This window comes from Capra hircus, chromosome 3, assembly GCF_001704415.2.
Source record: "Capra hircus breed San Clemente chromosome 3, ASM170441v1, whole genome shotgun sequence".
Lineage (NCBI taxonomy): Eukaryota > Metazoa > Chordata > Mammalia > Artiodactyla > Bovidae > Capra > Capra hircus.
Genome location: NC_030810.1, coordinates 116,422,183 through 116,444,872, shown reverse-complemented (window position 1 = coordinate 116,444,872; position 22,690 = coordinate 116,422,183). Strand labels below are relative to the sequence as shown.

General features: G+C 46.7%; 1 protein-coding gene across 1 annotated transcript in view; it reads left to right on the top strand.

Annotated features, from left to right (window-relative positions):
* LMX1A (LIM homeobox transcription factor 1 alpha) overlaps positions 1-22,690 on the top strand; it is a 167,604-nt gene that overhangs the window by 94,978 nt on the left and 49,936 nt on the right. Inside the window, exon 4 of the mRNA XM_018046548.1 lies at positions 21,210-21,442. Coding sequence (XP_017902037.1) covers positions 21,210-21,442 — 233 coding nt within the window. The remainder of the gene's footprint in view (positions 1-21,209; positions 21,443-22,690) is intronic.

The following is a 22,690-nucleotide window of genomic DNA, read 5'->3' as shown; positions in this document are numbered from 1 at the left end:
GATGCATTTCCATGTTGGTTTGGCCTTTTTACTGTCTTATCATGGCCCCAGTCTCTCTCCAGATTCCTGCCTTCTGTCCTCTATGTGTTGACTACGTTGTCCTGCTTGTCACTCTGTGCCTGCAAGATGGCTTCTTATCCTCACAAGATAGGACCCAGAGTGAGAAGGGAAGGGCTGAGACTAGAGCTTTCTTCCTTGTTGGCTTCCTCGGGGGAAAATCTTTCTCTGAAGCCCCCAGCAGGCTTCCCTTTATACCTTGTTGGCCGTAACTGGGCCGCATGCCTACCCCCCAGGTTAGTCACTGGCAAAGGGGCAGACATTGGTCTGCCTGGTTTAGGTCAATCATGACTCCTTCCTGGAGTGTGGCACACTGCTGCCCAGCAGTGCCAGGGTTCCCTTTAGTGAGGGAGACATGGCATTGGGAAGGCAACCGACGGTGTCAGCTGTGGGGCTCTTCACTGTCAGCAACGGCAGGGGTCACTGGGCTCACAGCTGCTGGAAGGAGAGAAGTCACCCCTGGGAGACTGAAGGGTGTGGGGTATGTGGCTGTGGTCCCCACCTCCCCAGGATTCTTTTGCGTCTGTCCTCTATGATGGCTTGTTAATTTTCCTCCTATAGTGCTGTCAGCTTCTGCTCAAAAGTGTGTTGAGACTCTTCATTTCTTAAGAAATAAAGGTCAAACTCTGCTTAGCATTCAAGGCCCCCTTCATCTGGCTCAAGACAGCCTCACATCTGGCATGAAACACACCTTTCCTATTTTATCTCTTCATGCTCCTCTGTGCCAAGTAGGGAGCAATCAAGCTGCTTTCTTTTTTTAAATTAATTTTTGAATTTTATATTGGAGTATAGCTGATTAACAATGTTGTGATTGTTGCAGGTGGACAGCAAGGGGACTCAGCCATACATATACATGTATCCATTCTCCCCTCCAGGCGCCTCATTGAGCAGAGTTCCATGTGCTGTGCATTAGGTTCCTGGTGGTTATCCATTTAAAATTTAGCGCTGTGTACCTGTCCTTCCCCAGATCCCTAACTGTTCCTTCCCTCCATGCTTCCCCCTGGCAACCATAAGTTTGTTCTCTAAGTCTGTGAGGCTCTTTCTGTTTTGTAAGTTCGTTTGTATCGTTTCTTTTTAGACTCCACATGTAAAGACCGTAGCATGAAATTCCTCCTTCTCTGTCTGACCTGCTTCACTCAGTATGACTCTAGGTCCGTCCACGTTGCTTCAGATGGCATTGCTTCATTCCTTTTTATGCCTGAGCAACAGTGCGTGGGGTACGGTACCACATCTTCTTTACCCGTTCCTCTGTCAGTGGGTGTTTCGGTGGCTTCTGTTTTGGCTGCTGTAAACAGTGCTGCAATGAACATCGGGGTGCATCTATCCTTCCGGATCATGTTTTTCTCCAACAGTGGAATTGCAGGGTCATGTGATAAGCCAGGGAGAAGGCAATGGCACCCCACTCCAGCACTCTTGCCTGAAAAACCCCATGGACGGAGAAGCCTGGTAGGCTGCTGTCCATGGGGTCGCGAAGAGTCGGACACGACTGAGCGACTTCACTTTCCCTTTTCACTTTCCTGCATTGGAGAAGGAAATGGCAACCCACTCCAGTGTTCTTGCCTGGAGAATCCCAGGGACGGGGGAGCCTGGCAGACTGCCGTCTATGGGGTCGCACAGAGTCGGACATGGCCGAGGCGACTTAGCAGCAGCAGCAGCAGCGTAAGCTAGTCTGCTTTCTACCTGTTTACCTCACCTGGAGCTTTTGTCCCTGCATCTGTGCTCACTCTAGAGTTCCCATTTGATATGTCTGACTCTGAAACCCAGCATGTTCAGACTCACTATTTAAGGTTCTCTTTAAGTCATCACGTCTTTGGAAAATACCTCCTGACTGTCCCCAGCTGAAGGTTTCCTGTGTCTTCCGTGCGCTTCTGTAGCTCTCGTTCTCAGTGTTCCACAGGCGCCATAGAGAGCCAAATGGGCAAGGGTGACTTCACGGGCGCAGGTATGAAATGAGGCTTGAGCTGACCCTTCATGGCTGGGAAAGTTTGCTGAGAGGACAGAAGCCATGCTGTGTATTTGCAGGATCGCATGAGGCTGTGCATAAGAACACAGCAGGGTCTTCACATTTGTGCTTTTGCCCCACCTTCAAGCACCTTAATGTTCTTTCTCCAGGAGCATGTAAAATCAGCTCATGACTACCGTATTGGACAGGCAGATACAGGGCATTTATGTCATTGCAGAAAGGTCAGTGTTGATCTGAAGGGTTGCCCAGGGAGGCGTCTAGTGGGGCCGAAATCCTAATGTCCTTTGGTACTGGGGCAGCTCCCACATTTATTCTACTAGTTTGCTAAGCCCTGACCTGGTGGTCTCTAGTGTGGGGATGGAAATACAGAGCTGCACACACGTTGAGAAGCTAGCTCTCACCTGGCTGCTCCCACGTAGCCCTGCTCTCAGCCCTGGGATGGGTGACGCCCTCTGGAGCCTGTCTCCAAACTCAGAGTCCAGACACAGTGTCTCGCCCCCTTTTCGGCATCTCACACTCTTCAAAGGGGCTGAAATGTGCTTCAGGAGGTCATGGGAGTGAAGGATGAAACCAGGCATCCATCTCTGGGCAGCTCTTGGTGAGCCTTTGGTGGCTCAGCCAGGGATAAGTTAATGAGTCTAGATTGTTGAAGAGGTCATACGCCTGAGCTGTTGCGGACTTCTCACCGTCCCTCCTGTGCTTTGACTTTGGCTCCCCTTCTGGGGATTCTTGTTGCCTGTCATAGGGTCTTTACAATCACTTTCAAATAAAAAAAAATGAATGAATTTGAGTCAATTCTATTGAGGTAGGTGAACCTAGTGGAGAAGGCAATGGCAACCCACTCCAGTACTCTTGCCTGGAGAATCCCATGGACAAAGGAGCCTGGTAGGCTGCAGTCCGTGGGGTCGCTAAGAGTCGGGCACGACTGAGTGACTTCACTTTCACTTTTCACTTTCATGTGTTGGAGAAGGAAACAGCGACCCACTCCAGTGTTCTTGCCTGGAGAATCCCAGGGACGGCAGAGCCTCGTGGGCTGCCGTCTATGGGGTCGCACAGAGTCGGACACGACTGAAGCGACTTAACAGCAGCAGCAGCAGCAGCAGCAGCAGCAGATGAACCTAGAGCCTGTTATACAGAGTGAAGTAAGTCAAAAAAGAGAAAAACAATGTCATATATTACCACATATATATGGAATATAGGAAAATAGTACTGATGAACTTATTTGCAGGGCAGAAATGGAGATGCAGATTAGCGAATGGACTTGTGGACACAGTGAGAGAAGCAGAGAGTGGGAAGAACGGAGAGAGTAACTTCAACATGTGTACACTCTCATATGTAAAGCGGAGCGCTGGTGAGAAGTTGCTGCATAACACAGGGAGCCCCGCCTGGCCCTCTGTGATGCCCTAGATGGGTGGGAAGAGGGGAGAGGGTGAGACTCAAGAGGGAGAGGATATGTGTGTAGCTGTGGCTCACTCACATTGCTGTGTGCCAGAAGCCAATACCACACTGTAAAAATTAAAAAACAGAAAATAAAAAAAGTTGCACACACACACACACACAAACCTGTGAAGCACAACTAGACAGCTAAAGCCAGGTTGTGTGGATAACTATGGACTATTTTACAAACTGTTTTCAGTGATGTCCCCTCATTTGCTGCTAAAAACTCGTGATATGGGTATGATTAACCCCAGTTTTTGATTGAGAGATTCAGGCTCAGAGAGGTTAATTAGCTTGACTGAGTCACACAGATAATAAGTGGTTGGGGCGGGGGGAGTTCAAACTCAAGCCTTCAGCACTGTTTCCGCTACAGCATTATTGCCCCTTAAATGATGTTATAAAAAGATATTTTAGCATCCATTCCACCTTACTTCCTATTTGTGCATATTGGCAGTAGGTGTGGGAATTCTGGTGAGATTCTGCTGGATGGTAACAATATCTCTCAGAGCTATCCCTAAGCCTTGATATTTTGCATGTTGTGGGAGGTGCAGGGCTCATTTTATGCAGTCTCTCCGCTCACTCCTGAGCCAGCTGCTTCACTGTTTATGATGTGGCTTCAATGTTAGCCCAAAAATATCACAACAAGGGTAGATCTGAGGCAAAGGACAATTATTTGGCATATATGGTCAAATATTAGTGCTTTGATTTATGTGATGTTCTGACTTAAGCTTGGCTCCCCTTGTGATTAGATCAGACAATCCAGAATGATCCAAACTTGGGCTTCTTACAATATGACTTTCTGAGAATGTTACCTACAGCACCAGGCAGCTTGCCTTGCCCTAAGGTAAGGCCAGTGCTCACTCCACACGTGCCGCTGGGTCCCGAGTCCGTTATTGTGGACGTTGCTCCAGCTCCAGCCCTTCTCCGCCACCTCTCGCATCCATCCTGAAGATCCCCCTCATAGCACATCGTTCTTATTAGCAGACATTTCGTAATTACTCTCATTAAACCCATCCTGACTCTTCATCCCCCTCCAGCTATCCTTCCCTTTTCCTGTGCCTTTGACAGAAGCCCTTCACTCCTGTGTCTCCACGTCCCCACCCCCACGGAGGCCCCCAGCCGTCCGCCTTCCTTCGTCTCCACACTGCCGAGCCCAGTGGTCGGCGCTCAGTTCTCACCTTCCTAGACCTGTTAACAGCATGAGATGGGTTTCATCACACCTGGTTCCCCAAAACGCTCCCTTCACTTAGTGACCACGTCACTTTCCTGTTTCCTCCCATCTCGGGTCACGTTTTCTCAGGTCTGTCTGTTCTTACCTGTGGTGTTTCGGAACCTCCTATTGACTTTCCTCCCTTTGGCCTTTCCCTCTCCACACATAGCTCGCAACACAGTGCTGATAGTGATCCCATTAAAACTTCATCCTTATACCCCAAAGAATTGAAAACAGGGACCCAGCCAAGTTCATGGGTACACATTGGTTAGCAGCATCATTCCCAGTAGCCAAAAGGTGGAAACAGCCCAAGTGTCCATCATTAGATGAATAGATAAATAAATGTGATGTGTCTGTACAATAGAATATGACAGCCAAGAAAAGGAAGGATTTCAAAATTCCATTGTACTCAGCCTTCCTTGGAATATTACTCAGCCTTCCTTTTTATGGGAAAACAGGAAAGGGAAGTGGACACCAAGTGAAGGGAGTGTTTCAAGGAAACAGATAGGGTGAAAAATTGCTGATACATGCTTCAAAGTGGGTGAGCCTTAGCATAGTAAATATGCTGTGTGAAAGAAGCCATACATAAAAGGATACCTGCTGTATGGTTCCATATATATGCAATATCAAGAACAGGTATATTAATAGAGAGAAAACAAAATTGGTGGTTGTCCTTGTTTGGCAGCAGGGGAAAACAGAGGAAAAACTGATTAACGTGCAAGAAGTTTTATTTGGTAGTCATGGAAATGTGTTGAAAAGAGGTGGTCCTTGTACAACACTGTGAAGTTACTGAATGCCCCTCCATTGTTGAAATATGTTAAGTGAATTTTATCTCAATAAATTAAAAAGAATAAAAAAGAGCTTCACCCAGCATGTCACTTCTTTGCAGAACACCCTCCACTGTCTTCCAAAGGAAAAGTTAAAGTCCCCACTGTCACCTGCAGGGTCCTCTCTGAATTATCTGCTTCTGCCCCTTAACTTCTCCAATCTAGCTTTTTACAAATTTATTTTAGTCTGTTTTTAATTTTATTGAGGTATAGTTGATTTATGGTGTTGTGTTAATTTCTGTTGTATAGCTAAGTTATTCAGTTTTACATGAACTCTTTTCCCTATTCTGGTTTCCATCGTGGTTTATCTCAGGACGTTGAATATAGCTCCCTGTGCTGTACAGTAGGACCTTGCTTATCCATCCTACATTTAATCGTTTGCATCTGTGAACTCCAAACTCAAAATATTCAATACTTCCCTTCCCCCCTTCTCCCCCTTGGCAACCCCAAGTCTGTTCCTACGTCTGAGAGTCTGTTTCTGTTTTGTTAGTATATTCTTTTGTGTCATAGCTTAGGTTCCACACATGTGTTATCATACGGTGTTTATCCTTCTCTGTTTGACTTCCTTCAATACGATCATCTCCGGGTCCTTCCGTGTTCCTGCAGATGGCATTGTTCCATTCTTTTTCATGGCTGAGTAATGTTCCATTGTAGACATACACTACATCTTGTTTACCTGCTCATCTATGATGGACATTTAGGTTGCTTCCCTGTCCTGGCTATTGTAAACAGCACTGCAATGAGTATTAGGGTGTGTGTGTCTTGTTGAATGGTAGTTTTCTTATTGCAGCTCTTACCGCTCTTCCTCTCGGAAAGGCACACAACACCATAAATGTCAGAATGTCCTCCAGTGATAAATGTCACCCAGTCACACTGAACTTAATGCTGTCTTCTCAACACGCTGGTTGTACTTCTGCCCCAGGACCTGTGCGCCTGCCGTTCTCTCTGCCTTGAATGCACCTCTCACAGAGAGTGTTAGGGCTTGCTGCTTACCAGCTCCCTCAGATCATGGCTTAAACTTCAGCTACTCAGTGAGAATTTTAACTCCCTACCCTGACATGTCCCATCCTCTTTTATGCCTTCCTATTAATCTACTGCACTCGTCTGACATTCTGTTTGATGTCAATAGAATGATTGGCATCAAAGAGATGATTTGTTTTCAATCAAATGTAAACTCTAAGGGTTGGGGTTTTGCTTTGTTTGTTCACTGTTGTATTTCAAACATTTAAAACAGTGCCTTGATATTAGCAGCTAGAATGGTAGACACTCAACAATTATTTGTTATCTGTATGAATGATCTGTAATTTGGGCTTCCCAGCTTCCTTTTCAATATTTTCTAGTTGTGAAGACCTTGTGTGTCTTTATGAGGAATACCGCAAAACTCATCATTTCCCCGCAAGTGTGCCCGTAAACCGGTTCAGTCATGGCCTTCATGCTGCTCTCTGCTTGGGGAGGATGTGTTGTGGTATACGTCCACCCTCTTTTTCTCTGCCCCTCCCGTGGCTGCAGTTTGGGCAAAGTTGTTGTTGTTTTTTTTTTTCTCCCGTGGAGCTACTGACCTGTTCTTGGAGGGATTCAGCCCACAACAGTAGTCTGGATAGCAATATGTTTCAGTGACAGTAACAATGACCAAATGTACTTCCTGTGTGTCTCTTCTGGGTACAGTTGGGATAGAGATTGATGCTGGTCCATGAAGTGCCTTCCTCACAGTGGGGAAATGAGTAGAGCTCAGGAAACACTCATGTTTGAGTGCAAATTAGTTCTTGCCTTTCTTTCAGGAGTCTGCTCTTCCTGGACAATGTCTACAGGCCTTTTGAGAGGTATTGTCACTAAAGCTCCTCTGCCTGCTTCTTTGCCCAAGTGAAAAACAAATCCCTGCCTTTGTGCCTAGTTGAAGTAATCTGCCTGGCACCCAGTGATGACGGCAGGTAGTTCTCCTGTAAGCGACAAGAGGACCCTCTAGCCTTAGATTTTGATTTGGAAGAACAAGTCTTCAACTTTTTAATTGTTCTTAAAATTCCAACTGGGATCCTGGAGGACCCCCGGAAGCGGAGAAGTGGTGGACTCTTTCATTATCCTCCTCCTTCTTATCCTTCCCTATAGATTCTGAGCTCAGAGCCCTGAGTGGAACAGAGACAACCCTAAAAGCTTGTGTTCCCTTCAAGACTTCCCCTGGCTTGGGGACACCCTAGCTTGTCATTATTCCCATCATTGGGGCGATTTATGAATTATTTCTTCTAGCTTTTGGCTATAGTATGTTTATATATGTAAGCATCCTTACGTGTGTGTGTAAGGAAGTGTGTGTGCATGCACTCACATCTGTACACATAACTTGTGCACGGAACTGGCCACTGTGAGGCTAAGCCAGGAATCTTGTTTCAAGAGATTTTTGTGGTCCTTGAGCTCCTCATGTTTCTCCCTGTTCTCTAATCCTCTGAATGGAGCTGGCTCTGGGGAGTGGAGCCATATGAAAGGCATCCAAGATGAAAATTATATCCCAGACTCACACATGAGTATTGTGGTTGGGCATGGGGGCTTGCTGGCTGGTGCTCCACACGCTCCCCTGCTCCTCCTGGCATTCCTGTTTTTCTCCCCATGTTCCACTTGCTTGTTTCTTATGGAAGTTCCAAGGTTGAGGCTGTTCTGGATTAGTTAGACCTGGACTGGGTTGTTGATCTCAGAGCCTGAGCTCTCTCTCCAGAGGTGGTGGGCAACCTCTGGCCTTTCCTTCTTTGTAAGATATTTCAGTAGAGTTGACTGATATTACAATATAGATATAGATGAACCTCATTCATCTAGGCTTCCCTGGTGGCTCAGACAGTAAAGTGTATGCCTGCAATGCGGGAGACCCAGGTTCAATCCCTGGGTTGGGAAGCTCCCCTGGAGAAGGAAATGGCAACCCACTCCAGTACTCTTGCCTGGAAAATTCCCCAGATGGAGGAGCCTGGTCGGCTCCAGTCCATGGGGTTGCAAAGAGTCGGACACGACTAAGCACCTTCACTTCACCTCATTCATCTAGCTTTACATTATCTGGATCTTTGGTTGATAATGGTGGTTGATAATAAAGATGCTGGGTGGATATAATTTAGATTTAGGAGAGTGAGCTGGGTGGAGATAGAAATGTCAAAGTAATTCGCAGATACATAATACTTAAAGTAGTGAGATTGGAGAAGATCTCCAAGGGCAGTGGTGTAGGCGGAGAAGGGGATGAAATACTTATAGGTTAGGGAGATGAGGGGAACTAGTGAGATGACCAAGAAGGAGTGACCAGTGAGATAGGAGAAAACCAAGAAAGTCAGTGGTCCTGGAAGCCAAGTGACCCCAGTGTCAGACACTGCTGATGGGCTCAGTGTGATGATGACTGAGAAATAAAGAGGCCGCCAGTGACCTTTACAGGAAATGAGAAAGAGTATGGAGAGCAAGTGCCTCATTGCATTGGCCTTTAGAGAGATTGGAAGAGGAACTGGAGACAGAAAGCAGAAGTAATTTCTTTTTGAATTTTTCTACAAAGATTATCAAATAAATGAGGACACACCTGGTAGGTGAAGTAGTAATTACTTCAAGAGAAGGGTAATTTTTCCTAGTGTGGGAGAAATTTAAAAAATTAGAATGTTTACAGAGAGAGAAAATATATGACGTAGCTTTTGAGTAAGCCTGAAGTGATAAGGTCTACTGTTGAAGTGGAGGAGTTGGCCTAGATAGACATTGAATGGGATGGGGAAGTCCTTCATGCTGATTTCATACAACTGAATCCTGACTACAGTAGGTTAAGTAAAAAGGGTTTTTATTTTATTTTGTTGAAAGAGAATCAAGAAATAGGAAGTCCAAGGGTGGTACAACTGTTCATGAAAGTTTTTGTGAACCCAGGTTTCACTCCTCTTGTGTGGCATCTTTGGAAGGCAGCTTTCATCTTTCTGGTACCATGATGGCTCTTTCATCTCCAGATGTTGTGTTTTAGTTCCAGACAGAAATCAGGGGAGGGATGAAGAGCAAAATGTCTGTTTCAGCTGAGGCTGTCTCATCTTATCAAGAGGGCAATAGCTTTTCCAAAACTTCCTACTTGCCCCTCCACCCCCAATAGAACCCCGTGTACTGCCTCATATGGCCACTTCTAGCTGCAAGGGAGCCTCAGCAAGTGAGATTTTCAACTAGGAACACAGTCACCTCAATTTTGGTTACAAGAGGTAGAGTATGAGTGTGTCTTATAGTTTTTTAATTAATTAATTTTTTAAAATTGTGGTAAAAGACACATGAAATAAAATTTATCATCTCAACCATTTTTAAGTGCATATTTCAGTGGCATTAAGTGTATTGTTGCACAACCGTGACCGCCATCCAACCGCAGTCCTCCTTTCATCTTGCAAAGCTGAAACTTTGTACCCATTAGATAATAACTTCCCATTCCCTCTTTCCTCCAGCCCCAGACAACCACTATTTTACTTTCTATCTTTCTGAATTTGGCTATTCAGGTTATCTGATATGAGTGAAATAATAGAATATTTGTCCTTTTGTGACTGGCTAATTTTGTTTAGCATAAAATGCTCATTATGTTGTAGTATGTGTCAGAATTTCCTTCCTTTTAAGACCAAATAATATTTCATAACATTTAAGGCTGAGTAATATTCCAGTATAATCCAGTATATATACAACACTTTGCTTATCCATTCATCTGTTGATGGACATGTGGATTGCTTTCCCTTTTTGGACTTTATAAATTCTGCTGCTATGAATAGGAATGTACAGACATCTGAGTCTCTGCTTTAAATTATTTTGCGTATATACCTGGAAGTAGAAATGTTAGATCATATGGTAACTGTATTTTAAAATTTTTAGGAAATACCATACTCTTTTGTGTAGCAGCTGAACCATTTTGCTTCCCACAGTGCACAAGGGTTCCAATTTATCCTTGCCAAATTTGTTATTTTTCCACTTTTGATAGTAGCCCTCATAATGGACATGGTGTCTTCTAGCTTTTAATGTGTGAGGAGGGTGAAAGGATAAAAAGGGTAAAATGTTGAAGGGTAAAAATAAAAACTGTTTTTCTTCCTAATATTTGTATTGGGTCAGACTTTGTTGAAACCTTCCTGGAGGTCTCAAGACAGGTGGAGTCTAACTTGAAAGCAATGCAATGTTATGGGAAAGAGGCTGCCTCAGAGGCTCAGAACACCTAGTTTTCTTACTCTGGGCCCCACCACTGCTGAATTTTGTGCAGTGTGTAAGGGCCATCCTCCGCTGTGATGCTAGTTTCTGTGTGATGCAGGTAATAGAATCAGATAATTAAACTTGACCTCCCCACATTTACTTCAGAGCTGAGATGTTACACAAGACTGTACGTGCTTTGAGGTCTTCGAATTAAAGGCATTCTGGAAATTCAAATTATCTGGAGATATTTTTCACCTCTCACATGGGAAGGCAAAGTCCTGCACGGTGCTCCCTTTGGCTTTTATGCCACAGTGGGGGATTTTTATTCAAAAGGTGAGGCGATGCGCGTCTTTCCTTGTCTCTCCCCAGAGTGGCTCACTCTCGAGGAGCGGCATTACGAATGAGGAGAAGGAGAGCCGTAGTGACTGGAAATGTTTAAGCGTTGTGTGCTGGTCACTGTGCTCGACGATTCAGGAGCGTCACACTGATCTTCAGGATACATCTAGTTCCTACTACAGTGCAGCTGATATCAGTTGATTACGAGGTACTTTCGGATTGTGACAATATGGCTTTTCCGTCTTCTTTTTTTTGGGTCATAGTCAGCACAGGTGGCACACTGTTAGCACAGTGCTAACAAGTGAAAAGCAATAGTGGCAAAAGCAGACAGGATTCATGCAGAGCTCAGTGTTGCCCCCTGCTGGGATCTCAGAATCTTTCCCATCAAAGCATCTCAATAATGTCCTTGTCCTCCTTACTGCTAATACACACACACACACACACACAGCCCAGGAAACATACATTCTTTGTAAGCGTATACATTGTGTTGGCCACGTGCCATCCAGTCAAGCCAAAACTTGTGGAACAATACGAATCTGTGCCCAGAATATCAGCTAAAAATATCTCGTTCCCTCTGCTCTGGTTTTTGCTGGTATGTTTATGAGCGTCCCGGGAGGCTAATGAGGATGAAGGGAAAGGAAAACTGACATTTTTCAAAGGAAACCAAGCCTTTAATTCCCTAAAAAGGGAACATGTATGTTCTGTGTGTCTGTTTTATGTTCCTTGCCATTTTTGCATGTCTGCGTGACAACATGGAAAGTCTGTAATGTAAGTTGTGCCACCTTGGCTTGGATTATTGGAATCCATGCTTTTACCGCAGTCTTTTGCTCTATGGCCTGACTCGTACACAAGTTCCCAGGTTTCAGCAAAGAAGAGGGGGAGGGGAAGGAGAGCTTCCAAGCAAGAGACTCCCTGGCACACACTGCTTATTCAGCTCATTAGGGTGCTGCTTAGGAGCCTCTGTGCATGTGTGCTTGCTTGCTCAGTTATGTTCCGCTCTTTGTGACCCCATGGACTGTAGCCCACCATGCATTCTCCAGGCAAAAATACTAGAGTGGGTTGGCATTTCCTCCTCCAGGGGCTCTTGCAGACCCAGGGATAGACCCTGGGTCTCCTGCATTGCAGGCAGATTCTTTACCGTCTGAACCGCCAGGGAAGCCCCCACTGAAGAGCCTGGGGAACACACTTCCATCCCTAGTTGGGCCATGCAATAACCTCCTTTATTTATTTCTTTAAAAAAACTTTTTATTTCACGTTGGAGTATAGCCACTTAACAATGTTGTGATAGTTTCAGGTGGACAGTGATGGGTCTCAGCCATACACACACATGTATCTATTCTCCCACCAAATCCCTTCCTGTCCAGTCTGCCACATAAAATGGAGCAGAGTTCCCCGTGTATTTATTTCTTGATCATTAACTGAGCCTCAAGCTCTGGCTGGTCCTCTCAGTCATCTGAAATTTCTTTGTGGTGAGGGGTAGTCACCTTTCCTTCTCTGGCCTGAGTTTCTTTCCATTTATAAAATGAGGGGGAAAATGATCTGATCTCTGGGGATGGGGTCTGTGAGTTAGGGCCACAAGGCAAGAATATCAGCACCCCAGTGTGCATCCATACGGTGGCCAGTAGCCTCAGTGAGAAGCAGTCCCCCGAGCAGTGAGGTGATAAGGGGGAAGGATCTGTTCTAACTATTTGTCAGATAATGTCAGCATTAACCAAATAGCAACTGTTGGCTCTGGTCAGTCAAACATGGAGCTACCGACTTCCTGAACATATGCTAGGTGTTGGGCAATGAACGTGGGTGTTGGTCAACCCTGGTCGGTTAATGTCAATATTGACCTTAGGTTAGGATAGACCATAGCCATAGTTGCCTGAATGAAATGTACCCTGTTTCTTCCTGAGTATTTAGACTTCCATATTTGTCTGTTGGTCTCTTCTCCAGTAACATACGAAAGGCTCATTAAAGTCTAATTTAGTTTATTACATAATGAAGAACAGAGACTTGAGATGCTCATGAAGTTCTATTTTTGGCTCACTTGGCTGTCTTGAAATAAATGATCTTATACACACACTCACACAGGCAGATATGGTAAACTGATTTCAATAAAGAGAGTTAATAGCTGCCACTTACTGAGCTAGTATGTACCAGATCCTTCAAATACATTATCTTATTGAAGCTCCAAAACCATCTTGTGACAGTTATGATCTCATTTTTTGGATAAAGAAACAGAGGCTTCAAAACAGTCTATAGCTTGCTCAAGTTCTCAAAGATGGAATCCAGACTTGAATCCAGGTTCTATCAGACTTCAGAGGCCAGGCTCTTCCTGCCAGCCTTGCTCATTCTGGCGCAGATTCCTTGCGACAATGACAGCAACAAAAAATATTGGGTTGGCCAAAAAGGCCGTTTGGATTTTCCCATAAGATAGTATGGAAAAACCCAAACAAACTTTTTGGCCAACCAACTACTCAGTCCACCGCTTTGAGGTCAGAGCTGCCCACTGCCAGCGACGTGGAGAGCTGTGTGTGTAACCCTGTGCTTCTCGGTGAAGCCAGCGCCTCACAGAGCCTCTGGGACTGCAGGCATCACGCTCGGCAGTTCTCATCCCTTTGTATGGTCCTTCTTACAGCTCCCCAGGAGCCCCAGGGAGACAGAGACTCTGATTGGCTCTGCCGGCCACTTATTGTTTCCCGTTTTCTCCCCGCTGCAGAGTCTTGAGACGGTCTCCTGTAGACGATCTTGCCACTGCTATTGTGCCTGCAGACTTTCCCACCGACCCAGGACCACGCGCTCCATTGCTCATTGTGGTGGTGTTGGCTCAGCCTCAAGGACAGAGACCTTGAGCCAGCTGACAAGGTTGCTTGTGTCGTCGCTTCTAAGGCCACAAGCCATGCTTTTGGTTCCCGATACTTTTGAATACTCATCTCTCTCACCATCTCTCCTTCTTTTTAGCCACATGGTCTCCCAGACTCCCAGCAGCAGATTTTCCCCGACAGACAGTTTTGGCGTATTGCCAATCCCTGTCTCAGTGCTTGGATGACCTCAGTTACCAAGTCAACATGGCACTTAATGCATGCTGCTATGCTGCCCCCTGGTGGAGAGGGTGGAAACAGTGCTCTGCAGGTTACTGCCTGCTTGCTAAAGGACTATATACAAAGACCCACTCCTACTTTCTAGACCAAAGAGTTCATAGACTGGATTAAAACTCGTGTTGTCAATGACTGTGGAAAGGCAGTATGATCTGTAGTGATCTGCGGTCCAAGGCTAGAAATGGCTCTAATTTCTTATTTTGGTGAGAAAGAACAGAATACAGTCAGTTGGCCTTAAGTTGGTATCAGGGTTTTTCATGTGCTTACTTGTTTTCCATCCTTCTACTTCATTATCTATGGTGTGGATGCTTTGAGAGGCTCCCTTTGAGGTCTGAAGTACTCTGGGTCAAGGTTAATGAAGATCTCCGTCTTTCCGAACATATACTTGGTTCTGGAACCTTCTAACATGTCATAACGGGGGCTCCCCTTATAATCCTCCTCAGCCCTCATGGGTCTCAAAGCCTTTGTCCTGGGATAAATTTGGGTTTGCATGAGGCTGCCACGTTCTTTAATATTCCGTATATGGGAAGTTGTATCATCAACCTGGAGACTAAATGTGGGGATAACACGGCATCTAGCGTCTGATTTCTAGGGGATAATGTGGCAGGAGGTGGGAGAGGTTGGAGGGAGCCATGGGCATTCACGGGTGAAAAAGATTGATACCGAAAAGAAAACTAAGCCTGAGTTACCCTTTTCGTTTGATATTTTACGTTGATACACAGAACAAGAGGACACTTCATCTAGCCCTCCCAGCGCTGTTAGCTGGGTGAGTCCAGACAGATCCTGGGTGGATAGGTGGCATGCAAACCCTAGCCTGAGGCCATTAAAGCAGCTGGCAACTCAGACCTTCCTTCCAGTATATTATCAAGACTGACCCCCCAAGTCCACGATCAGCACCGCTGAGATCCTGACTGCTGACATTCTTGCATTATCCATGGCCTTGTTCCTGAATTATTTGCTCCAGTCCTGCTCTGTCCATGCTCCTTTATCTCATCTTGATCCTCCCAGTCTCTGACATTATGACTCATCATCTTTTCCTGCTAATTTCTCTATCACATTTCATATTCAGCTCTTTTTCTCCATCCTCCTCCTCATCATCATAGTTACCATTTTATTGAAGATTTACCATGTGCCAAGCACTGTGCTAAGCAGTTCTGATGTGTCAGTTCAATTAATTCTTGTTGTGCCCCTCTGACAGAGGTCCCTTGATTATTTCCACTTTGTAGATGAGCACACTAATGCCATCATGGTCTGATCGAGCTCGCATAGCTGTTAAGTGGTGGAGTACTGATTATACCACATTGCCTCCCTGTCTTACTGTTTCTGTAACTCGGCCTCTCTGGTTGGACTTTCTTGGATCTTTCTGGCTCCAACCCCACTGACCTGCATTTCTGCCTATACCTTGGAAACAGTGACCCACCACATGCCCCAGTGACTGGGGTTCCTGCAAGAATCATCTTGTTTCCTAATCATCTTGGAATCAGAGTAGACTCTTGGGCATGGGGGTGTTAGGTCTAAGAACATCTGGATACTGTTTGTTCTTAATACAACTCTGTAGAGGATAGACCTCTTTCACAGATCCTTTCATATACTTTGGGGCCCAATAACCAAGTAACTTGAAGGGACCAACTTGGTTCCTAACTCCTGCTTTTCACTTGCATGTGAGCAGCAGAGCTTCAGAACCTCCTGCGAAGCCAGGAGTGTGTCCAGGAAACCTGTCAGGAGCTTAGAACACCATGGTAGCTGCTTGATCTGTTTGTTTATCTCTCCTGTGAAAGGAGTGCTCGAGAGGATATATGCTGCTAAGTCGCTTCAGTCGTGTCCGACTCTGTGCGACCCCATAGACGGCAGCCTGCCAGGCTCCCCCATCCCTGGGATTCTCTAGGTAAGAATACTGGAGTGGGTTGCCATTTCCTTCTCCAATGCATGAAAGTGAAAAGTGAAAGTGAAGTTGCTCAGTCGTGTCTGACTCTTAGCGACCCCATGGACTGCAGCCCACCAGGCTCCTCCATCCATGGGGTCTGGGGACTGGGGAGCCTGGTGGGCTTCTGTCTATGGGGTCGCACAGAATCGGACACGACTGAAGTGACTTAGCAGCAGCATTTGCTATTACTACACAAATTTAGTGAGGAAATGAATATAAGAAATACTGCAGTATTTAATGAAGACCAGTTTCCTCTTCTTCTATCTTCTATAAGCTTCTTTCTTTGTAATAAAATAATTTGGGGGTGAAAGATGTTCTAGTGATGAGAACCCCAGTATGTATAATGAGGAGTGATTGTCTTGCGTTCGCATAACCAGCACCAAAGTCCAGGTGCCCACACAGGATCCGGAACACTGTCATCTTTCTGCCATAACTCCAGCTGTGCAAGGTGTGCTGTTGCTTCCGGGAGGTCTGGCCTCTGTCTTCGTCATCGTAGGCGCGTTCTCTAGGAGATTCTCAGGTGGCAAGCCTTCATATCTGCTTTGGAAACATTCTCCTTACCTACAGAGTAGGATCTCCAACACTATAATAAACGCATGAATCATGAAAATAGGACTGAGTTAAGAAATTATCCAACCTAATGGATTTCAAATTTTTTCAAAATTAGGAGCATTTTGCTATCTTCAAAATGAGATCTTTTCTAGAAATAGATATATTTGAAAATTTGTATTATATATATATACATGTATGTATATAATGCAAATCCTTTCTGGAAGTACTTATGTATTTATACTATGTAGATAGGAAGAGAGAGAGATACGTGAGTGAGTTGTTGGTTTTAGCTGGTGTTTGCATATGTATGTTTTGTGTGTTTGTGTGTTCATTCACACATGTCCTCTTCTTGCCTTACCTGTTGTGTGTGTGTGTGTGTATATTTGTGTATACATATACACAGATATATGTATATTTGTGAATGAACCATAACATTCATAGATATACAAAAAATATATATGTGCACACACACCTACATATGTATGTATGTATGTCTATGAATGATATGTTTCTGGAAAATATCTTGTTTGGAGAATTAACATAGTAAGGCCCTGTCATGCTGAAACGCTATCTGGAGACCTGGATTTAGGACTTAGCTGGCTTCTCTGGTTAAAAGGAGACAAGCAGAATAGAGACTGACCCCTTCCATGACCTCTAAGAACTTGATGTAACAGTTAATACAGGGCAGTACTTTTTCATTAAAGATAAGAAAACAGGCCCAGGGAAAGACAGTGGCTTTTCTGAGGCCTTTTGATAAAAGAAACCTGGAGCCTAGGTCTTCCTACATCAAGTCCGGGGTCCTTTCCCTGAATCAGGTCACCTTCTATTTTCTTCTTTGCTGCCCTCCATGGCACCTAATACAAGACACCTTATTTCTGTCGCATTGTCTCAGTGCATTGTGGTGGGAGGACATGCCTTGTCTAAGGCGTGTGCTCTGCATGTCCGCTGTGCCAGCCATGCATCCCCCGTTCTTCTTTTGGGTCAGTGCTGCACACTTTGAAGAGGAGGTCGTGCTAATGTCAGAGCTGGGAGGAGTCAGCAAAAGGACTCCTGCTGTCAGGGAAGAAGCCATCTCTCAGGACACAGCTTGGAAACTCGAGCACAGACAGCCGCCTTTGCGGGGGAAAAAAAAGTCAAAGACAGAGGCAAGGCACGTTATAAGAACTAGGAATTGTGCCCTTCCTTACGGGCCTCCAGGTCCTGCTGGCATTTCATCCCCAGTAATCCAGGAGTGTAGGCATCGTCGTCGGAGCAAACTGAGGCTGCCAGAGGTTACATGATGAGCCCTAACCCTCACGGACTGCCTGGAGGTGGCCGAGCCAGCAGACTCGACTCCAGCTGCCTCACCAAAACTATCAGTTGTGCATCTTAGAGCGGTGGCTGTTTGGGGAGAGAGATAGGCAAGACCTGGAATGGAACTTCAGTCAGCCTTGGCTTCCCTGCTTGTGGTGGGAGCAGGAAAGGGCCAGAGGGAAGAGGAGAGCTAAATGCAGAGGGAGGGAAGGAAGAGAAGGACAATGTCGTGACCTCTAGCCCGAGCCAGTTGGGTAGGGCTGTTTGGGGCTCTTCTGGCTGGGCCCCTCCTACATACCCCAAACACAGCCTCCTGTGGTCATTTGTTGACAGCCTGATGGAGAATGTGAGCTCCCTGAGGACACCGTGGCCTTATTTAGTGCTCCACCCCCATGTCTGCCCCATGGAGGACAAAGGACATTTAATAGAGGAAGGAGAACTCTTAACAGAGGGCTTGGGCCCTGGACATGTCTCCACCGGCTAGAACCTGTTATTTCCGTTTTACAAATGAGGGAATTAGATTTAACAAAGAGGTAAAGAATCATTTACGGAGCCTTCAGGAGTGGAGTGGGTGAATGTCTAGTGGTGGGCAAAGTTGGCAGTTGTTACATGTGCCCAGCAGAGTTGGACGTTTCTGGAAGTCAGGCTTAGCTTTCCAGGGCACAGCCAGCCTGCCAGGCTCTGAACCCGGAGTGAAGTCTCATTAGCATTCAGAGGGTGAAGTCACCGTGGGGGCCGCCATCCAGGGCATTGGGAAGAGATAGGCTGTGTTTTAATTATGACCTGGACTTTCGAACAAATCCTTCTCTCTGCTTGTCTGAGCCTTAGAGGCAACAACTTGTGGGAAGTGTGCAGTCAGCAGCTGGGTCCACAGTAGTACCCGCGCAGCTGTGTACACATCTGGGACACAGGTGATGGACTGTGTGCGCTTTTTCTCCTTGCGTTGCCCTCGGGTTAGTGAAAAGCAGTTAGGTGAGGTCAACCTGGTCTTCACCCGGAGTGGGGAAGCCGATGCAGAGAATGGAGAGAAACAGGACCGCCCCCGCTTCTAGGTCTCTACACCCCCCCACCCCTGCCCATCATGATCATTACAGGATCGGAGCCCAGGCAACTCCCGCCACTTCCTCCAGCCGTTCCTGAGTCAACATGGTGGGATTTCTTTGTTGAGCTCCCCCCAACCCTCCCTTTTCCAACTTGGGGGAAGTTTTTGGAGTGGGGGTTGAAATTAAGAAGGGAGGAGAAAGAGGAGGAGATTAACAGGGTAGAAGTTAGACAAGCACAGATGCCACCACCTGTGACTGTGGATTCTCGAGAGCTTGTTGACTCCCGGGAGCGCTTGCCTTGATTCTGTTTGACAGTTCCTTCCCGGCGAAGGGGAGGAGAAGGAGAGCCTGGGGACAAAGAGCGTTTGACCAGCTCCTGTTAAAGCCCTGATTTGTTTGCTTAAGTTGGCAAACAGTGTCTGGGGGACTCTGGGCTGGGGATGAACTAGGTGGATTTTCTGTCTGATACACGACATCCAGCATTGGGGTGGGGAGTAAAGGCCATCGTTCCAGGGTCGGGTGTGCCCTGAAGTTCTGACTTGGAGAGCAGAACCACCCAGAGCAGATGGGGGAAGGGAGAGGGCGTGGGCAGAGCAGCGGAGACCTGGAGCTCTGTATAGGGGGCTGTCACATACCTGCTTAGTGGTGAAAGAGCCACAGCAGCCCCTGAACCGTTCCCCCCAACCTCACCCTCCTTTGTTGAGAGGCAGAAGGCAGGCATATTAGGATGGGCATTTCTAATGAGCGTCCAGTGGTCAAGGGGAGGGGGCAGGCTGGTGTTGGGGCCCGAGGTCCAGGTTAAAAGTGAGACTGCACATGTGCTTCTCATCCCGAGCTGTGCAGAGTCCCCTGCAGGCTGGCCACTGTCCAGAGAGGCTGTTCCCTAGCAGACTCGCAGGAGGCGGCTTCAGCCCCTTTTCCAGGCCTTGGTTTCCTTCACCTGAAGACTGCAGCCTTCCTCTCTCTTGTGCCAGTTCCTTTCTTGATAATTCCTCCTTACCCGCTTCTCCACTCTACCCTCAAAACTCTTCCGTTTGTCCAGGAAGTTGCCAAGATAAACACACTGCGCACGTGTACGGATGTGGCCCTCTACTAGCATAGCTGCAGGACTGAGACGTGATTAACTGTTATAAAGAGGCTAGGGCTTTGTGCCACCCATTTTGTGTTCATGAAGCACTGCTTCATATCATTCTTATATTCTGTTCCCTGAAGGTAAATCCCTCTGGGTAGACATGATCTGTCTGTTTCTTTGTTTGCGGTTTCTCTCACTGTTATGGGAGCTCTGTAACAGAGGATGCAGACTGAGGATGAGGACTCTGTTTTGTATTCTTGGGGCCTGCAACACACACTCCAGGAGACTCTTAGGACCTGAATGCTGCTGGGGCGGGGTTTCCTTCCCCCAACCCGCTGTTAAGACACAGAGTGTCTGGTGTAGTGTGTGGTGGGTGCTTCTGAATCAATGAAAGAATGAATGGAAAGAAGCCTGAATGAGTGAGTGAGTGTGTGAAAGGACTGGCCACACTTAGGCTGTCGTGGTGGAGGGCCTGTCTATAGAATAATGCTCTGGACCAAGATTTACTGAATGTGCTAAAAAATGCAGATTCTCCTGCTGACTCCCTGACAGTCAGTCATCTCCTCTTTTGTGTTCTGGAACCCTCTGGTTATTTGGACATGTCTGTCTCTCTTATTAGCCTGAGCTCATTTCTGGAAGGGAATTATCTCATTAACCTTTATATCACTAGTATCTACTGCCTCCTCCTGGCATAGATGGGCACCCTCTTCATGGCTGGTTGAAAATAAGTGTAATGAGAGAAAAGTCCTGAAAGCTGCGCTGAATCCACTGACTATCAGGCTCGGAAGCTGGGATGCAGTTTCTCTCTCAAAAACTAGACGGCGGGTCAGAATGCCCTGGGGAGCTTGTGAAAAACTCACATTCTGGGTCCCATCCATTTGCATGCGACTGGTGTAGGCCTGGACCTTTTTGTTATTGCCATTTTGTTTGAATAGTCAGCCCTTGGGGACCCTGGGCAGCCTGCCTGGCACCAGTCTGTAGAGCATCCTTTGGGAACACTTTGCCGCGGACCACACCAAATACACTCTGGGCTTCAGCTCACATTTCCTCCAAGGCTGCTCAGCCTTTTCTTAAGCCTTTGAGAGAGTAACTCCACTGAATTCTTTGGTTCAGCCTCCTCTGGGAATAACATCAGCTAGATTTAAAGCCTGTTCCATTCCAAGTCTCCTTATCCCAGTTCTTGACGTTCCTTTTGCGACTGACTCGAGGGAAGGCTTGGGCCTGAGCCGTCTTTCTCACAGACCTTGCTTTGCTTTTTCCCTGCTGCTAGGCTGTTCGCTGTCAAATGCGGGGGCTGCTTTGAGGCCATCGCACCCAACGAGTTTGTTATGCGGGCCCAGAAGAGCGTGTACCACCTGAGCTGCTTCTGCTGCTGTGTCTGTGAGCGGCAGCTCCAGAAGGGTGATGAGTTTGTCCTGAAGGAGGGGCAGCTGCTCTGCAAAGGGGACTATGAGAAGGAGCAGGAGCTGCTCAGCCTGGTGAGCCCGGCAGCGTCAGACTCAGGTGAGTGGTGTGCGGTGGGCGGGAAGCCAGGGGCTAGCAGAGTGGGTTGTAGCGGCAGTCTAGACTGCTTTCTCCCTTAGAAGGCCACCACCAAGGCACCCTGGTTCCATGACAGGGCAGTGCTGTGCATTCCAGCAAGTTTCTTTATAAGTTCAGAGTAAGTTCTTATCAGTCAGGTATTGCTGTGATGATGCTGTGTAACAGATTACCCCAAATTCCTTGGCATATAACCAGAAACATTTATTCACACATTTGCAAGTCTCTGGGTAAACGGCAGTGACTCTGCTTTGCAATGAAAGTCTTCAAGTCTCCTGGGGTCTGTTGACCTCTGCTGACCTTGGCTCTAGGCTGCAGACCAGGTGCAAGTCTGCCCTGTGTGACTGGGTTCAGGCTTGAGAAGCAGCAGCTATGAGGCATGATCTCCTGGCAGTGGCAGAAATGCAGGAAGGCACGCTTCACCGTTCAATCACATTTAAAGCCTCTACTCATATGACGGCTGCTAGCACTGTGCTGCTCAAATCAAACTAGATGAAACCTAGACGCTGGGGAGGGGAAATACGCTGCAGGCACCTCAAGGCCCCGACAGGGTAGAGATGCGTAAAACTATTAAGGAGAATGATCAATGGGAACCAGACATTCCGTCTGCCCCAATCATGCTGAACTGCTCTAGCCTCTGTTTCCTCACCTGTCACGTGGGAAAGCTGGACTTTAACTAAGGTTTGGTGGGTTACGTAAAGAAAGGATCTAGAATGTATTGGCTTCACTCACCTAAGACTCACACACCCTCCCTGGAGAGGTTCAGAAACTTTTTGGATTGGGTTTCACAAGGCCCGAGAAATTTCAGCTGCCCAAGTGAAGCGTGGAATGCCTTCCCAGGGTATCAGTCCCACGGGGCAACATCTGTGTTAACCTGGCCTCCCTTCTGGTGGAAGAATCTTCTAATCGCATGAGGGCATGTCCCTGTGAACTTAGCAGTTTTTGCCATTGCCAGGTCCATACCGCTCACCATGGCCTCTGGAATCTCACTGTGCTCATCTCCTCAGCCTCATGGGAGCCTCTGACCCCTCCCTCCACATCCAGCACATATCTGTGTCTCCCACTGACTTCCACGCCTCAAGAGTTAATTCTTCTCTGACTCTCGACTCACTCTTTAGTCTTGCCAGCATATCCCTTAAGCTTCTAAGACTGACTTCACGGGGGAAGAGTCTATTCCCTTGTGCCTGGGGGGTTCACCCTTAACCTCTCCTG